The following is a 17,027-nucleotide window of genomic DNA, read 5'->3' on the forward strand; positions in this document are numbered from 1 at the left end:
GCGATTATTTTAAATATTTTAATTTCTTAAAGATGAACCTACAATGATTTTTGGAATTAACTTCAACATACAAGGAATTTTAGAATATGAACTTTGGGCCGGTCTAATACTCAACATAGGTAGAGGGTCCATTGAACTACTGCGCAGCCTACGCTCTGTTCAATATTATTGTAATTATTCAATAACTAAATTCATGCACGGTGTCGTTTGAATGTGGGAAAACAAAGAAAGATTGCAATACGCAAATTTTCTTCATATAAAAGTGCCCAGAGTTTGGGTCCATTGATCTAGTTCGGTGTGAAAATTCGACCATGGTAGAGCAGCTCTGGTAGTGCGCGCAATATAAACAGTTGAAGAACAGCTCGTAGAACACGGAGACATGGCGAAGAATCAGTGGCCGTATGTCCACGTGCTGACGGTTGTGCTAGTGGTGGCTTCAGTCTCGCTGACGCGGGCAAGTGATGCCACAGACTTTCGAGTGTTCGATTTCGGTGATGAAGATACAGAGTTCTTTAGCAGTTCGGCATATGAAAAGGCATTCAATGATCATAGCTCGTACTTCCCGACGGATTTAAATCTCGGTGCATTGGACCTCATTTCGGCTACGCCAAACTTTGCGAAGTTCCCATCTCACATTGACCCTAGTGATGTTGAAGTGGCGCGTGCTAAGCGTAAAACAGTAACATCTAGTGAAGAACAGACAAGTGAAGAAGAGGATGGCGATGAGAAGAGCGATTCAAGTGAAGGAGCTGATGGCTATGTAGATCGTTACGAACGTTTCGTCAGTCATAACTTTAAAGATCGCGACGAACCGAAACAGAAAGATGAAGTTAAAGGCGATGGAGCGAACTACTCGTATCGCTTTGACTACTCTCCATCGGATGATTATGAAAGAATCAAGCAGGAGTCCGAATCACAGAGCCGTCAGCTGGCTAAGGACCCGAAAAACTGTAAGTCCTTTAAACAGGATGGCATGTTATGTCACGTGTGCCGTGATCCCGCCACGGATACGACATCCGAATCTTGTGCTTACGCTACTGTTCCACATCACAAAAAGTTTGCCTTCGTAAAGCAGAAAAACTATAATAGCAAAGATCACGAGAAGGACGAAGATGAAGAGGCAGAACACGACGAAGGAGCTCGAGAAGATGATACTGAGGATGAAGATGATGACGGAGATCAAATCGAGAAAACGACGAAACCATCTACACCTGCCAAACAACAAACTCAAACAGGAAAGATATCAAATTTACCACAAAAACGTAAAGTAATTCCGACAAAGAAGTCTGTGGTGCATCATAAACCGGGCCAAGATGCCATCAATGGAGGTGGATACCGGTACCAACCGGTTGACATGCGTTCAAATAAGCAGAGGTCACAGTCGGATGCGACTGCAGCTATCCACCCTGCGTATTACGATTTCTATACACAATTCTTCCCAGCGATGCATGGTGAAGGATCCAGCCGAAGTCAGAAGATGCGGCAACACCAGGATGTACCTGCAAACAACGAGGACGTGTACGTGCTAAACTATCAGAACCAGGATCAGGTGGCAAAGGTACTGGCCGACTTTGAGTCACGTGATTGGTCTAACTGCAAAAAAGGTAAGGGACAAGTAGGGTGCATGTAAGGAATAATCTAGTTGAAAAACACTTTCTCTCGCCCAAATATCCAAGATTTTTTGTGTAAATCTCAAACAAATTGTTCAATAATGCCATCAACAGCATAGGCACTGGAGTAAAAAAATAGTCAATTTTAATTATCATATGAATTTCTGTTCATTCTAGTATGACATTTCATCAGAAGATTTTGTACGCATTGCCTCAAATGATTTCTATGACCATTTGTGCGGCAAAATGCAGAACTTGTCGTAACAAAACGTAAATGTAAATTAAGTTCTCCCTCCACATTAATTCAGAGTTTTTTTTCGAAAATTCCAAATAAAATATTTTTGAAATCTCTGTAGCTCATGTGCCTGTCACGGCATGGTGGCTTCCACACCACTAAACAAGCCGTCCACAACCAGAGCGTTAGGCAAGAAGATGCACGCTTCGATAGGTGCTGTTTCATAGATGGTCTTAATGCCTCCCTTTCACATTCAGTCGCTTCATACTGGTTCGCGCACTAGCGAAAGGCTTTCAATCTGTTGATTTTCAAGAATACTAACTTTCGATTATCTGATCCCTCATACTTTGAGTAGGACTGACTGATGAAGCGGATAAACAAATCAATCGTCATAATCACGGTCCTAAAATCTGTTTCAATTTGTTTTTTCATGAAACTTGGACTCGGAGAGGACTTGCAAGTAAGGACTGTTCAGTTTATAAAGAGGACACCTTGTATTGTCGATGTTTTTTTAACTATATTTTAGAAGTCGGTTTTTTGTTTGATGATTATATAATATGACCGTCTAGAAATGAAATCCAAAGATCAGGGAAACAATTCTAATTCAGAAATTTGAGATATTTATTACAATCTCAATTTAATGGATTTAAAACAGTTCCAATCGCTTATATTCCGTTTTCGTACTGTCGCAGGTTCTACTGTTTCTGAATGTCGATAAATCATTGAGAGTGTGTTTCTTTCCGATCTTCTTGACGATTTCGTTAACACGCCGCTTTAATTTTTATTACAAACTTTGAATATTGTTTATAAAAAAATCTGTTGTCAAAATTATGTTTACCCGTAATTCGAGAAGCTTTGACAATAGGCGTCATTTTGTTGGATTTAAACTATTTTATCTCTTTCCAGAATTTGTTGTATTGAAATCTTACAGATTTGTATTATTTTGATACAATATCTGTATCAAAGGTTGTAGAATTCTATATGCCACGATTTCATACAACGATTGTCAGATTTGTTTTTTGGGTGTAGGTGTGTATCGGCAAAGGATGAACCACGAGCTCGCCTCACTATACGGCGAACTCAGTATTCGGAAGGAGTCAAAAGCTGGAAAGTTACTACGGGCAGGACATGTTGCAAGAATGCCGGACAGCCACCTTACGACGATGGCGTTCGTTTCCTATCCGACAGGTACAATAAATGATGGTGCAAAATGAGCTAGGTGGGCGGTACAGTGGCTATAATAGCAGACGCTATCGAAATCGGGTGGACTCCAACAATGATTTCGGGGTTTTACCAGGTTTTGGCTTTTGGGACAGCGACAGCAACTATTTTCTTCGTTTTCAGATCAGCTGGGATTCAGGCAGTTTGATTTTACTAACAGGGTTACCGTCACTATCCACTACATACTGCAAAAGCAGTGCCACTGACAGTTTTCGATCCATATGTCAAGCCTAGATATCCGTAGCTAGATGGGTGTCAGGCCATTCGGCCGAATATCATTAGGTCAAATGACCATTAGGCCAAATGAGAAGTGAGAAGTCAGTTCTTTCGTTTTCCCCTCCATTCTTCTTTCTTCCTCCTTCGTTTATTTCACTTTCTTCATCCCTCTCCCTTCTATTTTCTTGCTTTTCTCCTTATTTCTTTCTTCTCTCTTCTTTTTTTTCTTCCTTTTTTTCTTTTCATTCTTCCTTTCTTCTTTCTTCCTTCTTATCCCTTCTTTCTTCCTTCTTTGTTTCTTCTTCATGTTTCTTTCTTCCTTCTTTCTTTCTACTTTCTTTTTTCCTTCTTTCATCCTTCTTTCGTTATTCTTTCTTCATTCTTTTTCTTTCTTTCTCCCTTCGTTTTTTCTTTCTTTCTTCCTTTTTTCTTCCTTCTTCCTTTTTTCTTCCTTCTTTCTGCCTTTCTGAATTATATTTCTGAAATATAGCTATTTATTTATTTTTTATTTATTAATATATATCAACAGGCTTGTTGCTGCCCCAATGATGTTATGGATGAAATACAATATTTTCTTCTTATTGGCATTACATCCCCACACTGGGACAGAGTCGCCTCGCAGCTTAGTGTTCATTAAGCACTTCCACAGTTATTAACTGCGAGGTTTCTAAGCCAGGCTACCATTTTTGCATTCGTATATCATGAGGCTAGCACGATGATACTTTTATGCCCAGGGAAGTCGAGACAATTTCCAATCCGAAAATTGTCTAGACCGGCACCGGAAATCGAACCCAGCCACCCTCAGCATGGTCTTGCTTTGTAGCCGCGCGTCTTACCGCACGGCTAAGGAGGGCCCACAATATAATACAATATAATACAATATTCATAATAAAAACATACAGATAGTCAAATCATGGCAACACACATTAATATAGCTAATAAGCTTGGTCATTAAAAAACAATAAAATTTACGCCGGAGAACCTCTCGGGACAAATGGAAATCAAACACTTGGGAAACTTGATTGAACATCCGCTGCAAACCGCCTAAAGCTCCTTCCTGACCGTAATTTGTTCGATGGTGTCTTGGCCACAACATTACATAGTTACGAAGAGCTCTCGGACGGGCGTTCAGGTTGATAAGCTCAAGAAGAACCTTTGACTCAACCCTGCCTTGTACGACGTCAGCAATGGTCAATGCTCTGGTGACGTTCCTTCTAACTTGCAAAGTGTCAAGGTTGATCAGACGACAGCGGCTCTCATAGCTTGGTAACTAGAAAGGGTCACTCCACGGCAGCCTTCGAAGTGCGAACCGAAGAAAACGACGCTGAACGGATTCCAATCGTTCCACACCATTGTTGTAGTATGGGGCATGGGCTCCAAACGGCTGAACAATACTCTAGAGTGGGGCGCACTAAAGAGCAATATAGCGATTTCAAGCAATATATGTCAGAGAAAGTTTTAGCGATTCGAAACACAACTGCAAGAGCTCTTGAAGCCTTATCGACGACGTATGCGATGTGCTGCTTGTAAGTCAGTTGTGAATCCAGGATTACCCCGAGATCCTTCACGTGATTCACGCGCTCGATTGTCGTTCCGCTCTTTCTTCCGAGAAAAAGTAATAACGGAGCATTTTGCCGGGTTGATCACCATTCGATTCAATGAACACCAATTTGCGACGGCGCACAATGGTCGGATTCGTCGAAATTCACGACATAAATCGATAACTCGAAAACCATCAGCGCTAGAGTTTTGACGTCTTCAGAAGAAATTATCTACAAGAAGAGATCTATTTTTGGGGTGAGTTACCATTAGGGTGGTCCTTTTGTGATAAATTTTTCCAAAAGTATTTTTTTATTCTTTTGAATTAGGGGTTCGTACTATTCTACAAAGTGATGGAGAATTTAATTCTAAGCATTTTTGCTTATATAATGTTTGTTTTACCTCATATAGGGATCAAATTACTGAATTTCCATAGGGTGGTCCCGAAAAAAACAGTGTTTCCCTTATATTTTTTTCAATTCAAAATATATTCCATAAATATCTTAGCATCGCTTCAAGGCCTTTCAATTGCGCATCTTTTGGTTACTAAAGGAGGTGGCTAGCTCATTTCTTTAGAATGTTATGGAAGCTTTTTCATGAAAAAATATCATTTTTTTAATCCTTCTGCTGCCGTTAGTAGCAAATATTAGCAAAAAATTCAATCGTACTGCAAAACTATACAATCAAGCCTATCAAATCCATGGTATTTCGTTTGTCCATCTTTGTCCACTTTTGTTTGATGATCATGAAAGTTTTTGTATGATAATTTTCTAAACAAGAAAAAAACTTTGTCAGACCCTCGTTTTTCTCCTCGCAACTTTTTTATGGAAAACTTTTTTGTGTATGAAGCGTGGCGTTTAGCTTGACCTTTTTCCTTATCATCTAGCGATACGTAACCGTTTCAAAACCTTTTTTTTTGTGCATACAAAAGCTAAGAAAAACATTAGCCAACTTTTTATATAGAAATCTTTAACAGATTTTCTCGCAATAAGTTGCATTCGAAAGGGGGCAAACCGTAGTTGATCACTATTGAATTTGATAACGATTTAATATAGCGTTCGGAAGTTATAAAGAAAATAGCGTATCGAAGCATACCAAGTTGGTGTCTAGGCTAAATGCGAGAAAGGCAGTATCACTACTAGGTGCATTAAATTGGGTTTTTAAAATGAAATCTAGTCATATATTTTTGTCACGTAGTTTAATCCTAATTTCTGAATCTAGGAACATAGCAGGCCGCATATATGATTGGTTGTATTTGGCTCATGTTTTCAAACTTTGCACTTATAAGCATAACGCTCTACATTAAAATAACGAGATTTTATAATAATAAAGTTCCACGTTCCTTGAATTATCAGAATCAAAAACCGTAATAATGTCGGAAAGAATTCCAGGTTAGTATAAATAAGGATTCACATTCTTGTTATCAAATTCTCAAATTTATGACTTGGCTCACTTTTAAGGATTGGACAAACGCAAATTGTTCATCTTGTGGAAAAATACACCCGGAGATACGGTTGAAAAAAGTAGTTGTTTAATTAATGAAGTGTTCAAAGCATATAACATAATTGAGCAGGATATGCCGGATGCAGTTGACGAAATTGTCACTATTATAAAGGATACATGCATCTACTTCAAGCGCATATACACGAAACACAAGCGATGCCAATCACGAGTTTTCAAATATAACATCGAATATTTTGACAAACCTTTCACCCTTCCTGGAAACATTTTGGAAAAATGTATAACGCTACCCAAATCTCCAGTTCAAAACCTAGTTTCATCAGAAATGGATACATCGGTATCTCCGGATGTGGTTAGAGGTACAAGTATTTTAAGTTATTATGCATCCAAAGATAAACACTCAGATCGTGATTAAGCCTCCGTCAAATTGCGCCGGAGCGCACCCATTTAATTTACACACGGCGGCTCTTCAGCTATGGCAACCCCATTCTTATGAAATTGAACAGCGCATACTCGCACCTTGTGTTAAAGCTTATGGGCGCGCTGCTGCGCAATCTTAGCTTGTGTGTTACCACCGCGAAAAGCTGAGCGTTTTAGAAGAGCGCGACAATAATTATCGTCTACAAATATGTAAAATTCATTTTTATTAGGTCGACCGAAAAAACGAGTTGTTGATTTAAGCACAGACAGAAGACGTAAAATTTCTAGACGTCAGGCTGCAGAATCAAATAATTGTGAGCTATTGTTGTTGGAATCTGTAGTAATTGCAGCTAAAAAGAATGGAAACATGTGCTTAGTGAAGATTATTAAGCATATTCTGTCAAATCTTGAAAATCTAGAAAACGTTTTGGAATGCTTAAATAAGGATATTCCAGAACCTTTTACTCCGACCGAAGCACTCGGTTTATTACTGGATGAATCATTGAAGAAATCGACTTATATGAGACTAAGGAAAGATACGAAGGAAAGGAACGTGAACATTTTTCCATCTTATGATCAGGTAAAATTGTTAAGAACAATTTCCACCTGGAAAATCTTAGTTACATGAATTTAGATCATTATACTCTTTGACACGTTTGAAGATCATAGAACTAATGTACATACTGTTCATGGTAAAGAGGAAGCAATTGTATTTAAGTAGATAACATATTTACAGTGATTGTTTGATTTTTGCAAACGCTCTCGAGCCAACGTTTTTATTTTGATTTAACTTCATGAATTAAAATTATATTTTTACTTTTATCTTAACGATCAGGTCATAAAAGCTAAGGCTGAATGTCGTCCTGAAAGTGATGAGATAGAAATAACTTCATCTAAGGCATCCACAACCATCAAAGCACTTGCCAAGCACACAATCAGTAGGATTGTACTCCATAATTCATTAATAGAACAAGCAGATGAAGGTAAATTTCATAAAGTGCTATTCGAATGGTATACTAACTAGATCATTTTAGCTATTATGATATTTTCATATGGAATGGACGGAACTACTGGGCAGTCTATGTATAATCAAGCTAACGACGAAGGTGCAATGGTGGACGATCATTCTTTGTTTGCCGTAACTATGACCCCGTTACAAATGAAAAGTAAATGTGGCAAAGTATTGTGGGAGAATGAAGTCCCCCAATCAGTGCGCTCAGTTAGACCTATTATGTTGGAATATGCAAAGGAGGATTCTGAGTATGTGCTGAAAATTGATAAAGATTTGAAAGAACAAATTAATAATATGGATATACTGGAGTTTTCTAATAATGGTAAAATGCTGAAAGTTGAATGCATGTTTTACCAAACGATGATCGACGGAAAAATATTAAACATACTCACCGACACCAAGTCATCACAATCGTGCCCTGTTTGCCATGCGAAACCAAGCCAGTTCAATAAATCAGCCAGGAACGATTTCCCTACATCGGATTACGCTTTGCGGTTCGGATGCCAACCATTACACGCAACAATAAACATTTTTAACTGTTTGCTGCACATTTCCTATAGAATTGGAATCCGTGTTTGGCAAATAAGAAAACCGGAAGATAAAGTCTATTTCAAGCAGCGTAAATCGGAAGTTCAACAAGTCTTACTTCAGGAGTTTAAAGCTCATGTTGATATCCCCAAACAAGGTGGAGCTGGATCGTCAACGACAGGATCGTTGTGCCGTAGGCTTTTATCGGAACCTTTGAAATTATCGGTTGCGCTTGGCCTTGACGGAAAATTGGTAAAAAACTTGTCAGCCATATTGTTGATAATAAACAGCTTGGACATAGTAAATTTGCAAGATTTCGATGATCTGTGCAACGAGACGTACAATACTTATGTTGAATTGTACAATTGGTATCCTATGCCGGCTACACTTCATAAAATTCTAGTACACTCCACCAGCATCATGGCAACTCTACCGCTTTCAACTGGATTTATGGGTGAGCAGGGATCTGAAGCCAGAAATAAATTTTATCGGAACGATCGACAGTTTCACGCCCGAAAAACGTCAAGAATCGAAAATATGGCAGATGTATACTACCGGGCAATGGATTCGTCTGATCCAATTCTTGCAGCCCAAAAAGGAAAGAACAAACCTAGAAAACAATTAATCAACTGCCTGCAAGATCTAGGATTCAATTGGTCCGAAGGATATATTGAGTATGGAGACGAAGCTTACGATTGAACTCGTATAAATCGCTAAATAATATAAATGCATATTATGGTACTGAACACGCTTTTTTTATACTATCAAAGAATCGACTATGAATCCTTTAACAGATTAACTACAATTGGTTTGAAAAATTTCATATATTTTTTACTATTTCGAATTTTGTAAAAAAATTCATACAAAAAATTTCATGATCATCAAACAAAAGTGGACGAAGATGGACAAGCGATATACCATGGATTTGATAGGCTTGATTGTATAGTTTTGCAGTACGATTGAATTTTTTGCTAATATTTGCTACTAACGGCAGCAGAAGGATTAAAAAAATGATATTTTTTCATGAAAAAGCTTCCATAACATTCTAAAGAAATGAGCTAGCCACCTCCTTTAGTAACCAAAAGATGCGCAATTGAAAGGCCTTGAAGCGATGCTAAGATATTTATGGAATATAATTTGAATTTTAAAAAATATAAGGGAAACACTGTTTTTTCGGGACCACCCTATGGAAATTAAGTAATTTGATCATAAAACACCACCTATATGAGATAAAACATACATTATATAAGCAAAAATGCTTAGAATTAAATTCTCTATCACTTTGTAGAATAGTACGAACCCCTAATTCAAAAGAATAAAAAAATACTTTTGGAAAAAATTATCACAAAAGGACCACCCTAATGGTAACTCACCCCAAAAATAGATCTCTTCTTGTAGATAATTTCTTCTGAAGACGTCAAAACTCTAGCGCTGATAGTTTTCGAGTTATCGATTTATGTCGTGAATTTCGACGAATCCGACCATTGTGCGGCGTCGAGTTGGCGTTGCAGGTCTACGCAATCTGCATATGAGCGGATCTTCAGATAAATTTTGAGGTCGTCTGCATAGGACAACCGTGGGCCTTCGATAACAGAATTCACATCGTTGAGCAGAGCAGAAAGATCAATGGTCCCAGGTGACTGCCCTGCGGAATGCCAGAGGTGGCACTAAACATAGGTGAATAACAGTCTTCTAAAGTAACCGTTAGTTTCCGATCCGTAAGATAGGAACGGAACCAGCTAAGAAGATTGCCGTTGATTCCAATTCTCTCGAGCTTAGCGATTGCAATCTCATGGTTCACCTTATCGAAAGCGGCAGATAGATCCGTGTAAATAACATCCGTTTGAGCTCGTTCTAGTAAGCTGTCGGTAACATACGAAGTTAGACACAGTAGATTTGTCGTGGTGGATCGACCGACAATGAACCCATGTTGATCATCGCTCAGGTACTGCTTACAATGGAATATAGCATTGGATCCATGACAACCAACTCAAATAATTTTGAAACAGCGCTCAACAGCGTAGTTATTGACGTCACGCTTGCTGCCTTTTTTGTAGACTGGAAACATTTGCGCCTTTTTCCAACATGACGGGAACAAACCGGTTGACAGAGAAAGCTGGAAAATGCATCGAAGTGGAGAAAGCAGGGAAACTTCCACGCTGCTTAGCGTCTTATTTGTGACCGGAACATTATCTGCGGCAAGTGAGAAGTGATCGGCAGGGAACTCTTCATTTGAGAAAACGCTGGCAAACTTAGCAGAGAATAGGCTACAGATATCTTGTTGCGTCGAAGCCGATACGTCGTCCAATACCACAGATGAAGGCAATCCTCTCTCCTTTCGTTGCTTTTTAACGTAATTCCAAAAGGATTTTGGATGTGATCGGAGCCTAGATTGAATTCCCTGCTCGTATCGGTGATAAGAGGTCTTACTCAAGCGTTTGTATTCGTAGTTCAGCCTGACATAGTGTTGTTTCAGCGGGAGTGTACGATATTTGGTAAATCTTTTGAGTGCGGCCTTCTTCATTCTTTTTAGCAAACGTAATTCATTTGTCATCCAAGGAACGCGGGAGCCATCGCGAACAATCTTCTTCGGGACATGCCGATCTATAACATAAGCCAAGACGTGCGAGAAAGTTTGTGCAGCGAATTGACGTCGTCTGAATCCAGAATATGCTCCCAATCCAAATTAGACAACACAGCTTCTATACTACGGTGGTCTGCCTTCCGAAAATCGTACGAAACTGCCGATGAAGTGATGGAGAATTCAAGAGAACCATAATTCTTGACTGCGATAATTAATGCGGGATGATGTGGAACGAGCTTTACTAATGGTGCGGTGCAGTTGAAATGAAAGGAGCAGTGTCGAAGCCGTTAACAAAGCAAAGATCCAAAATGCGATTGTTGTCATTAGTCACGTTGTTGATCTGGAACATATCTGCAGAACTATAGCTGTCAATAAACGTGACGGCTCCAGGATGAAAAGTGGAGAGTGCATGATCTGGACAGAGGAAACCACTATGAATCGGAATCCAAGCGACGCCCGAAAGGTTGAAGTCCCCCAATACCACAATTTCGTCACAAGGGGCCGCGTTGCTCGACACAGTACTAACTGACCGGCAATGTGCATCGATGAGATGAAGATCTCGAGTACGGTCTGGAGGAATGTAGGCAGCACAGAGTAACAGGTGACGGTTTTTGAGTGCGATGGATACCCAAACCTGCTCGACGGAATTCCAAGCGTCATCCACAATGGCTTTCGCCTTTAGTCTCGTCCTAACAGCGACAAGCACTCCTCCTCCTATAGCTTTCGCGCTGTTGTTTGAGTTGCGATCACATCGGAATACCTCGTACCCGTCCCCGAAAACGTAACCAGAAAGCGTTCTATAATCTAGCCATGTCTCAACAAGCACGATGATGTCGTAGCATTGGTCCAGAGCGGCTAAATGATAGTCTTCAATACGACTATTCATCCCTCCCACATTTTGGTAGTATATGTTGAGATCGGAATTCGGGTACCCGGATGATGGAGCACTGGAAATCGAAACACTATCAGGTAGGGTAACGATTGCACGCTCGTTGTACTTGCCTGACGATGGAGTTCGGAAGACCTCATTCCCAACTCAGACGCAGGACCGGGACGGATGTTGGACGCTGGCAGGAAGGGCTCGACTGCGCTGAGAGGGATAGAGGCTTCCTCAGAGCTAGCGGCAAGATTGCGTCCCGATGTCCGACTTGAAATTTCCAAGTGATGTTGGCTGAACGAGTGACTGAGAGCGAGAAACGGATCAGAGAGTGGATTGTTCCGTGGTGCTGTGTACTTGCCTGACGATGGAGTTCGGAAGACCTCATCTCCCAAAACAGACGCAGGACTGGGACGGCTGTTGGTCGCTGTCAGGAAGGGCTCTACTGCGCTGAGAGGGATAGAAGCTTCCTCAGAGCTAGCGGCAAGATTGCGTCCCGATGTTCGACTTCTAAGTTTCAAGTGAGGCTGACTAGATATAGAATCGTAGTTTATTCCGAGTTCGCAAGACGTACTGCTGATCCGTTTTTTGGGTTGGGTTCGAATGGTCGGACAGAAATACCTTCCGGCCAATACCATGAGTCGCTGACTTCACTAGTTGCAGATTTAGGTACATTCACTTTAAGGGACACGAAAGACAAATCGTTGATGTGCTTTCCACGAGGAACGAGCTTTGTCACTTTTACAACGGATGAACTGGTGTTGGAGATATCCATTACGTACTTCTTCACGTCTTCTTCATTTTGGTCAGGTTTGAAGGGAGTAACGTAGAAGGACTCCACACCGTCAGTGGCTGCGTCACTGTTCGCCACTTTCAACATCACGCGATTCGCATCATTGTTGATGGAAGATGCAGATCTTACTTGAGCAGCGGAATGCCTAGAAGATGTTTCTCCAGCACTCATAACACTTCAAGCTATCTGAGCAGAGGGACAGTATTGGTAGTGGGAGCAGGGGTGGAGACGTTGATCCGTGGTTTCTTTGACAGTACTGTTTCAGAGCTGGACGGTTGATGGGCAACGATCTGAACCCTTTTGTTGTTGGAACCAATAACATTTTTTTCCGGAATGTAAGCAATGGAACTGTTGATCTCATCTAGGACTTCGAAGAAGGAGGTCTCTCCACAGGATCTAGATATGTTTATCGGGTCATCCAAAACGTCGTCTAAGTTGAGCTCATCGATACTCTGGAGGAATGTGGTTTGACCGGTTACATTCATTGGTTTGGAGAGCTGGGATCCGTACATTGTCTTGTTGATTCTTCGTAGATTTTCACCGTAGTTACCAAGCCGGGTGTCCATCGAATCGGTACGAATAAGTAATTCTCGCAAGGCTCTCATGATTGTCTTTTCACGATCGTAAACAGCGGAATCAAAATTGAGGCGGCATGATTCACAAAACCAGATTAATCAAATGTTAGCTACAAATGCTGCAATGCTTCCACGAAGCCTGCGGCCTCTTCCGGGTTCTCTACTAAATATTATCTTCGCTTGACATTCTTCCGGCATACGAACAACGTAACCAGCCCACCGTAGTCTGCCGTGTTGTATAAGCTTAATAATATCCAGCCCTTTATACACCTGGTACAATTCGTGGTTCATGCGACGCCGCCAGATACCGTTCTCCTATTTACCGCCGAGTATTGTCCGCAGCACCTTACGCTCAAACAATCCGAAAGCTCTCCGATCAGCCTCCTTTAACGTCCATGTTTCATGACCGTATAAAGTCACCGGAAGAATCAGAGTAGTACACAGCGCGCGTTTTGTTTTCGTTTGCAGACTACGGGACTTATGCTGGTTACGAAGTCCGTAATAAGCCCTGTTTGCAGCTGCAATACGCCTTTTCACCTCGCGGGTAACATCATTATCGCACGTCACTAATGTTCCAAGATACACAAATTCTTCTACCACTTCAAATTTTTCTCCATCCAGCACCATTTCGCTACCCCCACCACGTTTATTGCTAGCGACCATGTACTTCGTTTTGTAAGTATTGATCCTGAGCCCAATCCTCTCTGTCTCTCTCTTAAAAGACACAAAAGCCTCTTCCACGGCACGGCAATCAATCCCGATAATATCGATATCGTCTGCAATTCCCAGGAGCATATGCGATCTTGTGATAATGGTACCGCTTCTTTGCACACCAGCAGTAGAACAGTAGATTCGAGAGTGCATCACCCTGCTTTAATCCATCTAAGGCAACAAATGACGTCGATATTTCATTCGCAACCCTTACACTTGATTTCGATCTAGAGATGGGCGCTCCGCTCAGGAGCTGTTCGAAAGATTCGCTTCCTTTCATTGAGCTGATGAACCATGGATCTTTTTTAAAGAACCCCAGCTCAACAGCTCACTTTAAAGTGTAGGTGACTCCACAGCATGTCCATTTCTAGGATAGGATGTGCTAATTAGTCATTAAAAATCGTACCGATTTTCAGTCATAATCGTACCGGTTGCTGATTGGGTGAAAATGAAAATCGATTACTTCGATCGACAGTATCACATTTTCAAAAGGGCAGCTTATTGTTACCTTGGTCGTGTTGCTGGGTAATTAAATTGAAATTTATGACAAAATTCAAAAGTTTATTTTTTATTTTTTGGGTAAAATTATTGTATGTTAGATTGCATATAATGTATACATGATTCTCGAGGGTTATTCTAATTTAGAACACTCGATGCTTCTATTATTAACCAACCTTTTACCCATTTCACTGTAAAACTCATCTAATTCCATGTAAACACTTTATACACTGTAAACACTGATTGAAAGTAGCATCTTTTATTACGATTGATGGTAGGAATGAACGAGAAAACATGCATTTGTTACATATATTATTCGGCTGATTTAGCAAAAAATATATATATTCGGAAGCACTGGCCACCACCTCCGTCGAAGCAACCGACTGAGGAAACAACGAGGCAGTTGCAATTCAATTGTCACATCCTATCCTAGGTCCATTTCAGAATCATTATTCCAACCGAAAACCAGAAAAATTCATGCTGGATTCCTTTCGGTATCGTTGAGCGGTACCCTTGGGAATCTGTGGGGGATATCCTTCATTATCCACGGAGGATTTGCTTTAGAGTCTCTCGTCATTTGCTTCGGAATTCCTCCGGAGTCGTTTGAAAATTTGTTTCGGAATCGTTCGGAGATTTGCTTCAGAATCCCTTAGATATTTAATTTGGAGTCTCTCGACATTTTACCTCGGAATCCCTCTGACGATTTGCTTTGAAATCCCTCGACGAATTGCTTCGGCATTATTCGAAGATTTAGTTCGGATTCCCTCGACGATTTATTTTGGAATTCTTCGCCAAATTGGTTCGGAATCATTCGATATATAAATATAAAAATAACATTAATAATAAGATATTCGGACACACTTCTTTTTCGGTTGTGTGCACTCGAAGCAGAGAATTGAGTTCGTCGCTGAGTGGCTGGTGGATGAGACAAAGCTTCCTTAATTGCGATTGCCACCTCCTCTAGCGTAACATCATCTTTCTTCCGACGATTTGTTTTTTTTTCTCCAGGCGTGCGTTTTCACGTACTTCCGACTGTCCTTGGTTTTCTGGTTTCGGATTTTCTTCCGGATCTTCGATAATGATCTTCATTCATGGTTTCCGACGACATCGCATCTTTTTTCGTTTCCAGCAACTACTCCAGCATATGTAGTACACTGTCCTTGTTTTCCTGCCTTCTTCCGTGATAGCTGGGGACAAGAATCCATCCGATGGCCTATACTGCTTATGACAAAGAAAGCACGTATCCTTAAGTCCGTCGTAGAAAATTCTTACTTTCAGGCCGGCTACTTCCATCGATGGAGGAATGCTCTTTTCGATTTCCATAAATACACCACGGACCCAGGCCCAATTCCGAGGGATTTTTTTCACGGACAACACGATCAACTTTCCAAAATAATCCGAGCACCTGCGACAATTTTTTGTCCGTAACTTCCGGTGGCAGATCGAATACTCGGACGTACCGCATATTTGTTCCTTCGATTTGCATCCGAATTTCAACCAACTCTCCACTCGAATAAACAAACATCCTCGAGTCCATGTTGTTCCTCATCGATCCCTCCATTGCTTACTCTTGTTAGATATGGAAAACCAAATACTGTATAGAGCAAAACTATTCCGTCTGCACCCGACGACGACAACAACTGAAATGGATTGAGAATTTTTGAAAAGATGCTCAAAATAGAAAAAAAAACTTATATTTCCACTTTCTTTATTTTCCTCTTTTTTACTGTCTGCGTAATAATTAAACCATTTTTTTCTATTCTCTTCAAGGTAACAAAAACGAACTAACGTGCTATACGTGCACCGACAAGAATGGTGTTAAACACGAGGAATGCATGTACCTTTCAGAATCCCGTCAAGTCTCGGCTCAAGTTAAACCACCACCACCCCCACCTGCAGCAGACTCAACACCTCCAACAGCCGAACCGAAGAAAACTTCACGACGCAAAAAGGTCCAAACGGACAGCAGTGCGGAGAAAAAGCCGATATCGCCCAAACTGAAGAGGGTCAATCCGAAGACGACGGGTGAAAACAAGTCAGCCAAGTTGCAGTTGGAAGAAGACGTGAATGTGCAAGGCGACGAGCTCTCCAAAGGTCTCGAACGGCAGACGGTGAAACGGACCGTCTCGATCAAGAGCCATGTGGATGGAGATGGGTTGGATCCGCTGGACGGCGAGCGTGTCGTGCACTACGAACATCACGTTAGTCACCGGCTGTAGGATGAAGTCAACTTCGTGTTTATTACTGTACCTATTTGTTAGTAGATTGTTTATATTGGGTTGAAATAAACGTATTCGCCTTTCCTATTCTTCTATTTCCTTTTTTTTGCAACGAGAAAAAAATGTCTTATGATCTGGAGTGAAGTCCAAAAAATTTGAATTTTTATCGCTTAATTTGAAAAATTTAATAACCTAACTACTATGTACACTTTTTTTTCTAAGTTACTTTATTTGGTAGGCTCAGGCGTGTATAACACTTTACGGAGCCACGTTTCTTTGTGATATGTACAAGCGACATAATCTTATTATCAAATTAGTACAGGGATTGAATCCTAAAGAGAAAGAGCAAGTCTCTCAATTATCATCTCTGTATACATATGCGATATGAAGCATACCGCGAGAAACTTTTTTCGCAAGCTGTCATGATAGAGGACTGATTCGGGATGTTTTACTCCATGATAAATCTCTTTTAGAAAGCTCCAAATGTGGGGAGCACTGGCTCTGATGATGCATTTCAACTTTTTCTAC

General features: G+C 40.7%; 1 protein-coding gene across 1 annotated transcript; it reads left to right on the forward strand.

Moving 5' to 3' along the window:
- Nucleotides 1-303: 303 nt before the first annotated feature.
- LOC134204841 (uncharacterized) lies at nucleotides 304-16,573 on the forward strand. Its single transcript, XM_062679642.1, has 2 exons — nucleotides 304-1,604; nucleotides 16,051-16,573. The coding sequence occupies exons 1-2, from the start codon at nucleotides 380-382 to the stop codon at nucleotides 16,497-16,499; spliced, it is 1,674 nt and encodes a 557-aa protein (XP_062535626.1). The 5' UTR covers nucleotides 304-379; the 3' UTR covers nucleotides 16,500-16,573.
- Nucleotides 16,574-17,027: the final 454 nt, after the last annotated feature.

Source organism: Armigeres subalbatus, unplaced genomic scaffold, assembly GCF_024139115.2.
Source record: "Armigeres subalbatus isolate Guangzhou_Male unplaced genomic scaffold, GZ_Asu_2 Contig937, whole genome shotgun sequence".
NCBI lineage: Eukaryota > Metazoa > Arthropoda > Insecta > Diptera > Culicidae > Armigeres > Armigeres subalbatus.

Excerpts from the sequence above, each read along its gene's own strand:
- LOC134204841 (XM_062679642.1), top strand. The coding sequence starts at position 380 with ATGGCGAAGAATCAGTGGCCGTATGTCCACGTGCTGACGGTTGTGCTA. Across the intron at positions 1,605-16,050 it reads TTGGTCTAACTGCAAAAAAG|GTAACAAAAACGAACTAACG; the intron begins GTAAGGGACAAG and ends ATTCTCTTCAAG.